The 9,779-nt window shown below is 42.3% G+C and overlaps 1 protein-coding gene across 2 annotated transcripts in view; it reads left to right on the forward strand.

Moving 5' to 3' along the window:
- Nucleotides 1-9,223, forward strand: part of LOC119843103 (protoheme IX farnesyltransferase, mitochondrial) — a 175,893-nt gene extending 166,670 nt beyond the window's left edge. For both annotated transcript variants that reach the window (XM_038372006.2, XM_043496416.1), the window contains one exon: nucleotides 6,773-9,223. In XM_038372006.2, coding sequence (XP_038227934.1) covers nucleotides 6,773-7,179 — 407 coding nt within the window. In that variant the 3' untranslated portion in view covers nucleotides 7,180-9,223. The remainder of the gene's footprint in view (nucleotides 1-6,772) is intronic.
- The last annotated feature ends 556 nt before the right edge of the window (nucleotides 9,224-9,779 follow it).

Here is a 9,779-nt window from a genome sequence, read left to right on the forward strand (position 1 = left end):
ATACTGCAAACACCCAAATGACGACAAAGCTGTTTGAAACAATGTCATGAATTTCATGCCAGATCAGGTCAATAATTAGATGGGGCACCTCTCACACCAACACCACCTCATGCAAGTGGGTTTTCCTGTCAGTAGGTGGCCCTCTCCCCTTTTTTGAGTCAGTATTTAAGCAATACTCAGGGACACCATGTTGCTGGAGGTATCGTCTTTAAGATGAGACAGAGCAGGGGGTCCTGATCACTTGTGGTCACTAAAAAGTACATGCACATTTTGTAAGACCAAGAGGGCTAAAAATGGTGTCCTGACCAAATCTCTCCTCTGCAACAGCCTGCCTTCAGAAATTTCCCTCGGAGCATGGTGGGAGAAGTTAACTGCAAAGAGTATTCTTCTCTCCCTGACCTAAACTAATGTGAATTGTTTAACAGCTGCTGCTTTTAATCCCAGAGGTGGCTGCCTTGTGATGGTGGATGAAATCATCACTATACAGTGTATAGTTTGTAGGTAAATCAGTGAAATGCAGGATATGAATTTCAACTGACTGCTTAACAAATGTAATATCGTCAAGATATTAATGTCAAAAAGTATCCAAAATATGCCATCCTTTGCAGTAAGTGAGTGTGGAGCTGGGTCTGGACTTCTCTTTTTTGTCCAAAAAAAAGGAGTGTCTGTTCAAAATAATGCTGCAGTTGCGATCTCCTTCTGACTTTTCCTCTTAGCCACGCAACTCAGTATTCCCATAGTTAATGTGAACAGACTGTGTTATCCTTATTGGGTTGTTCAGGGAATTAGTAATAGAGAGTAGAACCTTTCATGTATGATCACGAATTCTAATGAGGGCCCAGGTTTGCAGTGACCAGACATTGTTGACATCTGATGGTTGTCCAGTGCCCTGTGTGAAGTGAATCAGTTATCAGAGTTCAGGTCCTACTCCACAGGTATTCACTTAATAAAAAACCTTGTTACTTGTAATGGCAGAGAGTCCAAGGACTGAGTGGGCCCAGAGACTGAACTGCTCTAGTGACCTGAAATTTGGGCCCTTCAGCAAATAGTCATTGAAGCACAATGATGGGGCAGTTTGGTGATGGAGGATTTACCATCTTTTTGTTCTGTGTTTGTACAGCACCTAGCACAGTGGGGTTCTGGTCTATGACTAGGGCTCCTTGGAGCTGCGGTATTACAAATAATTAATAAAACTACTAATAATCCAGAGATGTTGTTCTGGCACATTCCATAGACACTAAAGAACAGAGGTAGAGATTTTCAAAAGTGACTAGTGATTTTGGTTGGCTTGATTTTTGGGTGACCAATTTGACAACGTAAAGAGCGAGTTCTCAGAGGGAGAGTACTCGGTGCTTTCTGGAAATCAGACCCTTTAGGGGTGTGTCCATTTGGGAGCCCAAAATCACTCATCCCTCTCAAATTTTGACCAAAAACGTTTTTGACACCTTACAATTTCTTACCTTGAGGCCTTGTGAAATGTTTTGGGATTTTGCACTTTCCCCTATATAAGAAACATTTTATGGAACCTCAAAACCTTAACAAGCAACAGTAACCTTTTCTTCATACAAGGAGGGGGGAAAAACTTGATTAATAGTTAACATTTTGGCTGCATCTCACTTAAACAAAAAATTCAGAAGATGTTTCAGCTTGCTATATTTGTCAAGAAATGTATTATTGCCATTAGAATGTATTTAAAATTAAAGCAGTAAGAAAACTGCTAACAGTTAAATCTTAGACACTGAAGTTTAATGTTCATCACAGTCTGTGCCTTTAAGTTTATGGAGACTGGACCTGGTTTTCTGTTACCCTATTTCTTGTGTGATCATTTAAACCATTGAAAAGTGGGAATTGAAATGATCCCAGTCAGAATGGTCACATTTTACACTGGTGAAAATGACTGCAAAGGTGGGAGGGCAATGGAGTTTCAGAAATCTAACAAAATTCCTTGGCCAAATCATCAGCATTTGTAATGATCTCCCCCTGGAGAAGTGGATGGAGTTTGCGATGGTCATGGCTGTTCCTGAACTCACAACTATTACAAACTCTGCAAAGTCCAGAGAGTTTGATATTTGTGGGCTCCCAGTTAATAAAGCCTGTAGAGAAGCTGAAAGATTTTATAAGGGTTACAAATTGGTATACCTGTATTCACTGCTATTACCAGTGCCACAGAGAAACCAATGGAGCTTATGAAGGCCAAGGTATTTCTGGTTTTAAACTGGTGTTTCCAAACTCCTGGCTTTAACAAACTATTTAAAAAAAAAAAAGGCAGTTCTTACACTTATGAACCAGCTAGGCCTTGTATCATACTGTGCCAACTCTGAGAAGATGCCAATGGAATGTATCACGGATGTGAACTAACTAATCTGATCTCACCATAATTAAACTCCATAGAGAGAAATCATTTATGCTAGTTATACCTATATTCACAGCTATCAAGAACTCCACAGGGAAACCAGTGCAGTCTATAGAATAGTGAACTGGCCCATTCTTCAGCTATAGTCCTTCAAGTAATAACATTGCTTACAAACACCATTGACATATTTATGATATAGTTAATGTTTGTCAAGCAATTCGAGTCTTTTAATTCTTGTCATTGGCTGGAAGTTTGTAATGTCCCTAGCCAGGGCTCATTTGACACTGGAGTACGTCCTCTCCTGTTTTCCAATTAAGTCAGGATGTACATGACACTTAGCAGTTTTTGGAAACCCAACAAAGTCAGCAAGGCATATGGAAAACTAACAAAAGGATCACCAGTGAAATCAGGGGGGAAATGCAGCTCCAGGTTTGGATCAATTAAAATCCCCATAAGGGCCTGTTAAATTGTTTTACTGTTTAGCTTCTCTATAAAATATCCGTTATTTCTGAAGTAGTGATGTAATAAAAGTAGTTAAAAACTCCAAAGTCGCTCACACTAAAGCCAGATCTTTGCAAATGGGAATTCAGTCTCAAAGTAGTTCTGGCTGGTTTGTTTGTATGTAAAAGTTGCCTCAAGATGATTTTTTTAATTGAAAATGTGGTGTTATAGTGAGGGAATTACTACAGTTTCCAGTGTGTTTGAGGTTTTGTATGCTTTTTGGGGGTTGGCTGCACACCAAAGATTGAACAACTTCATAAGTGAAGACTCTCTGTTACAGACCAAAGGCACAGGAACATAGGGCTTGTCATATCAGATCAAAGAGAGGGGAACCAGAAAGAACTTGCATGTATTAATTCTTGCTCTGATTCTGTCCCTACCTCAGTTTCCCCATATGGTGGATAATTGTAACTTATCTCCTTGGGTGTTGTGAGAAATAATGAAAGCCCTTTGTAAAGCCCTTTGAAGATAAAAAATCCTACAAAAGTGCAGAGTATTACTATCTTTGGTTCATCAAGTCTGGTATCCTGCCTTCGGGAGCAAGTATTTCAGTTGAAGAGGAAAAACCTAAAGAAACAAATACTACAGAGATGTACTGTTTATAGGCTCAATCCTGCTGCCTTTCAAAGTCAGTGGAGAAACTTTCTTTGATTTCAATGAAGAAGCATCAATCCTGATTCTCACCAGACTTTTAAAATGGTGTTGTGTGTGCCATGGCCAAGATTTTCAAAAGTTACTAGTGATATTTGGGTGCCCAACTCATCATCTTAAAGGGTTCTGATTTTCAGAAAGTGTTGGACATTGCCTTTCTGAAAATCAGGCCCCTTCAAGGAGTCTTGAGTTGGATACCCAAATATCACTAATCACATTTTAAAATCTTAGCCCATGCTTGCCTGTAATTCTCCTACTAACTACATTGTCCAAGGATCTGAATTCCTATTCTGGTAGCCCTTCCTTGTCTCTGTACTTAATGTAAGCAGCTACCAGGGACATGGAACTCACAAAATGGCAAAAATGTATTCATAATTTTAAAAAAATGTGATATTGGTCCCAGGAGATTAGAGAGACAAGGTAGGTAAGGTAATATCTTTTATTGGACCAACTTCTGTCTGGGATAGAGACAAGCTTTTGAGTTTACACAAACTCTTCTTCAGGTCTGGACGCTGTGTAAGCTCAAAAGCTTGTTTCTCTCACCAGTCCAAAAAAAAGATGTTATCTCATCCACCTTGTCTCTCATGGCATCTTATAGGCAGCTAGAAAACTGCCCTTATATTTAGATTTTTGATGATGCAGCAGTGACATCCTCTGGCTGGTTGGGGTGGTATGAGCTATGGGCCTTGGTACCAGCCTGGATTATTATTTGGAGGAGGGTAACAATGACACTATGCTGTACAAGACAGAAAGATCGACATTCCCAACCCCAAGGAATTCACAACCAAAACAGACCCAGAGAAAACCTGAATCACTGAGGAAATAACTTAGGCCTCAATCCACAAAGGGACTTAGGCACTGCACATCTATTGCTCTTTGATCAATAACTAAAGAATCATTGGAGCAGGGGAATTGGACCTTGGGTCTGCCACCTCCCGGGTGGGTACCTAATACTCAGGCTATAGAGTCATTCTCATACTCATTCTCTCTGTCAGGCTTAATGACTATTTATACACAGCGGAGCAGATTAAATGTGGGAGATCGAGAGCGACCCACATCAGAATAGATGTGGTTAGAGTGCTCTCCTGAGAAGTGGGAAATCCTCTGTTCAGATCCTTTCTCCTCCTTGAGCAGAGTGGGGAATTGAACTTGGGTCTCCCCCATCCTGGGTGTGTGCTCTAACCACAGAGCTAGAAGGTGGGCTGTTGCTCCTCCTCCTACTGGGTTTTGAATGGGGTCTGATATCTTCAGAGTGCTCAGAGCATACCTACTGGATAGGCCCTATTGGCAAAACAGGCACTCCTCCACCTGTCTTCCCCCAGTTCATGGATCATGCTGAAGCTTGGGTGGGAGATGAGCATCCGGACGCTTGAGAGAAGCAACAGTGCACATGCTCGGAGGCAGAAACTTGGGTACCTAGGGAGCCCTGGTGATTTTGTGGATCACATCAGCACCTAAAACTGGGACATAGATAATTAAATGTGGGGCTTAGGTGCCCAAGTCACTTGTGGAGGTGGGACTTAGTCTGTGTTAGTTATTATGAACTCACTCCTTCTGGAAAGAGGCAAGCTTTTAGGAAGGAGTAAAGGGCCTGATCTTCCTCTGATTGAAGCCAAATTTTGCCATTGACGTTGGAGCCTGATTCTGCTTTCATTAGATGAGCAAGAAGGGGTGGTAGCGTGGAAGTGGAAGTGGGAGGTCATTCCCAGAAAGGACAAACACATGGAGGTTGGAAGATGCAAATAGGATATTGCGTCTGGGGTGGAGGGGAGGTAGAAGAGAAGGGAACAACAGGGAAGGTCTATGTTCTGGGCCACGGTGCTCGAAGCACCACAGGCCTGGCAGGAGTACTTTGAGAAAAACGAGGTTTACACATAGCTGTGAGTTATTGGCTTTATTGAAGGTTAGTGACCTACCTGCAACGGGGACTCCAAGCATTGCAGTTACAGAGATGGGGAACTCAGCACACCAGAGCTTTGCCTGGGATGGAGTCTGACGGAGGGGCAGACAACATTAATAAGCATTGCACAAAAACAGCTTATGAATATAAAATTAGGTGCTTTGTAAAGGGGGGCTTTTTACTACCTGGAGAAGGGCCATGCAAAGCCGCCGTGTCCTTCAAGAATTATTTTTTACAATAACAAAGCAGCTGTGTCCTTTAAAAACTATTTTTATTTTATAATAACGAAACAGCTATTTATGTCCCACAGTAACCTCTCGGCTCGAGAAAGCAAAAGTTCCCTGGCTAGGCCGTAACAAAGTCTTTCGCAGTCCCTTACAGTCTACAGGTGGAACTCTCACAGGTGATGTTAGTGTGGACGAGGGGCACACCTGTACATAGCCCAGTCTGATGGCCCATTCCAAAGCCCACTGGAGTCAATTAGACTCCCATTGATTTCAACATGCTTTGGATCAGGAGCCATATATGTTTAGGAGTTCCTGAAGAATACATCAGTTAGGTGCTTTTGTATTTAAAGCCGGAATTCAGAGTTGGTCTTGGTAAGTAAGCAGTTCTCTACTGCCTTCTGCTCCGCTCTGCCATGTTTGTACTTTGTCACCCCAGGATATAATGATTAAGCAGTTGAGAAGCCTCTACACCTGTGAGCAATTTGCAGTCTTCACAAAATGAAGAAGGAGAAACTCCAGCTGAGCCTCTGAATTATTTTGTCCTCACTGGTATCACAGTTTTCAGGATGTGACTGTTTCCTGCGTAGGCTCCTTTTCTCACTGCATCTCAGTGAGTAGGACTCATCTTGTTAATAACTTTTTCTTATCCTGTCACACACTTTCTTCCTTCTGCTGCGTTTTTCCTGCTCTGAGTGCTCCAGTGAGGGAATTTTGGAGAGAAGTTTGTGTCCTAGAGGCTGTAAAAAAAATTCTTCTACCAAACTTCTCTTAAGTTTCAACAAATCACCCCCAGGTGGAAACTGAACTGGTGCCTAGATATTGAGGTGACAGGTGCAAACGGTGTTTCTTCAAATAATTTATTTCTGATGCAAGTTTAAAAAAAAAATTCTCCAAAAAATGCATAATTTCTGATAAACGGAGAATATCCCCTTGACTTCTTTACAGTATTTGAATGTGATAGGTTATTTATGAGTGATTAGTTCCATGGGAGTGGGGGGCAGTTGTCATAAGCTCTGCAGTGGTAGCACTTGGTGGTATGGGTAAGATTCATATAGTTGTTGAAATGTTGTATGCAGTGCTCCTTTGCAGTGATCTAAGATGAACACTCTAAGGCATGTTTCCTTTTCTTTCCTTTTGCAGGCGCATTGCTGTTGGGAGGAATTCTCTATTCCTGGCAGTTTCCTCATTTCAATGCCCTGAGCTGGGGCCTCCGGGAGGATTACTCACGAGGAGGATACTGCATGATGTCCGTCACCCATCCTGAAATGTGCCGGCGGGTTGCTCTGCGTCACTGCTTGGCCTTAATTGGACTCTCAACAGTGGCCCCCATCCTCAATGTCACCACATGGAATTTTCCGCTCATTTCACTCCCTATCAACCTGTACTTTTCCTACCTCGGCTTTCGGTTCTACAGGGATGCAGATCGCAGCAGCTCCAGGAAACTTTTCTTCTGCAGCCTGTGGCACTTACCATTGCTTCTACTTCTCATGCTCACATGTAAAAAATCCCTGCTAGAGAAAGAAGACAAAAGTGAGCTTCTCAGTTGAAATCGGGTTGCCTTAATGTCAATTAGAGCTAATGACACCTATTTTAATTGTCAAGTAGAGGGTCTTTTGCTTATTATGGGCAGGAAAATCTATGGCAGTGTGTTTAAAGAGAATCCATTGTGCCCGGTGACCGCTTTACATAATTGTTTTCTCATTTCTTTTTAAAGGGAGGAACTTGGGGGACTTAAATGGCTCATGGGCTTGGTCAATGGGATCAAAGCCCCTTTCACTTCTTAGGTCATGAGTTAAAATCCAGCCTAGGTGAAAAATTAATCATGTTTCCCTTGGCTTCCTGCTAGCCTACGTGAAATGAGTTTGGTGAATGAGTGAAATGAGTAGGCTTCTACACTGCAGAAGCACCAGGCCCACTATTGGCCCTCATCATTGACATTCTTGGTGAGGAAGCCAAGGAGACTCATTGGATATTGAGCTTTCCTCTATCCTCCCTCAAGCAGGTATTCTGTCCAGAATAGGCTTGAGGCACATTGGCAGGATAGTGAGGGGGAAGCTTGCATTGCCACAGTCATGCCATCCCTGCTCTGTGACTAAATGGAGGGCTTCAATTTCCGGGACTATCAATCCGGCACCTTTCACGAGGGTTCAGTTCACTTTGATGTATTTTCAGATAACCCAGATTATTTTCTATTAGGTCTTCAGCACTTTGTAGATCATACAACACACAGCACATTAGCACTTAAACAGGCTCCGGCTGAATGGAGATAGTTCCTAGTCTCTACCTTTCACATGCTCATGGCAATTTTTATTGTGTTCCATCACAGAGGAACTTCTCACCCTGGCTAGAGCTCTTTCTGTGAGAAATCTTCAGGTCTTGAATGCTCAGGGCCAGATCCTCAACTGGTATAAACTGACACAACTATGTCAACTTCACTGGAGCTTTGCTGATTTACACCAGCTCAGGATCGGGCCCTCAGAATCCAATAATTTGAGGTTTTCTATATGCTAACGTGAATTGTGCCAACCTATTCACTGTAAGAGCCTGTCTGCTGGTGAGGCATTTCCTGTAATTAATTGAGTTCTGAGCTCGCATTAAGAAATACAACAACTCTATTACGTATCATGGCACAGTTACGGCTCCAAGAGAAGATTGCTATGAGGTGCATTATTGGTCAGGAAGCACGTTTTCTCGGTCTTAAGGAAAAGCCAGTTTTCATTCCAGCTACAGCCTGAACTTAATAACTAGTTCAGCAAGTTCAAATTTCAACCAGCATAGCTGAAGTTTACTATAAGGGCATGGCCACACAAGGAAAATGTGTCATGTTATAATGTTAATTAACATGATGTAAGACAGTCAGTGTAGACAAGCATTGACTTGTTTGTAGTCATATTAGTGGGTCATGATTAATCCAGGGTGCGCTGTACGTTTAGCCATGACCCACTAACATGATGTTAAACACAAAAGCATGCTGTGTAGACAAGGAGTAGTTTACATTGTGTTAGTTAATGAGTGTAATAACTTGTTGTATTTTCCTCGCTGTAAACAAGCCCCAAGCTTTTTCCAGTGTGTACAAGGACCACTCTAATACTGCTGTGCACCAGATCCAAGGCTTTTGCTGATGGCAAGGTCTGCCGGTGGTGAAATGGAATATTTTATCTAACCTGATATCCAGGAAAGCCCTTCAAGGAATTTCACAAGTTTGCCAGTGTCCTTGTCACCCTGATATAAAAACTTGACAGCATCCTTTAATGCTGCAGGACGATTCTGGTCTCAATAACACTGGTGTAAATCAGGAGTGACTCCATTGCCCTCAGTCTTTGTTGGCAACAGTGCTCTATGGGAACAGAATCAGGTGTTTTAAATGACATTTAAACAATCAGACATAAGATGCTTGCCTCTCTCAACTGATTGCAGATAACAGTGCTGAGTCCCTGTTACTGTTTTTCTGAAATAGACTCCATTGTATTCAGGTTGTTTACTGTGGGAACACTGCATAGGAATACCTAGAAACAGTCTACAACCCAGTACAACTTCTCCATTTGTAAAATGTATGAGTTTGTTCTGCAGTAAAACACATACTGTACAAGAGCAATGGAGTGCAGGGTATCATTTCTTGTATGTGATTCACAAGCAGCTTACACTTTGTTTAACCTAATACAAGAGCCACCTTATGCTGGTTTCGCAGCATCTCTAGTAGCAGTAACACTTGTGTCATATGATCAAGTCTTACATAAATTGGGAATGGATGGGAAATGTGTGTTTTTATGTTGCAAAATGCTTCCATTGAAAATGAGAATGCAGCGGTGAGTGGAGAAAGCTGGCAACATTTTGCAAAATGAAATAAGATTCTGTGAACAGTTCACTTGCTCAGAAGAACACGAGGAACTTGGAGAGCAGGTGGTGGGCTTGGCAGAGCTCAAAGTAGTCGTGGCCTGGTCAGAGGAGCTGGCATGCTGAGAGGGAAGATTGGGAACAAGAAGAGGTGGCGTTCCTCATTCCCACTGAGCCAGTTGAGAAGCAGGCCCCCCAGCATGTCATAGGAGCACTGTGCTCCTTTCAGGACTATTAAGGCTTTTGTGGTATTTTTCCCCAAGAGTAGTGGTGCTAGCCTTAGGGCAGGTCTACATTACCATGCTAAATCGAT

This window comes from Dermochelys coriacea, chromosome 14 (assembly GCF_009764565.3).
Source record: "Dermochelys coriacea isolate rDerCor1 chromosome 14, rDerCor1.pri.v4, whole genome shotgun sequence".
In the NCBI taxonomy this organism is placed as follows: domain Eukaryota; kingdom Metazoa; phylum Chordata; order Testudines; family Dermochelyidae; genus Dermochelys; species Dermochelys coriacea.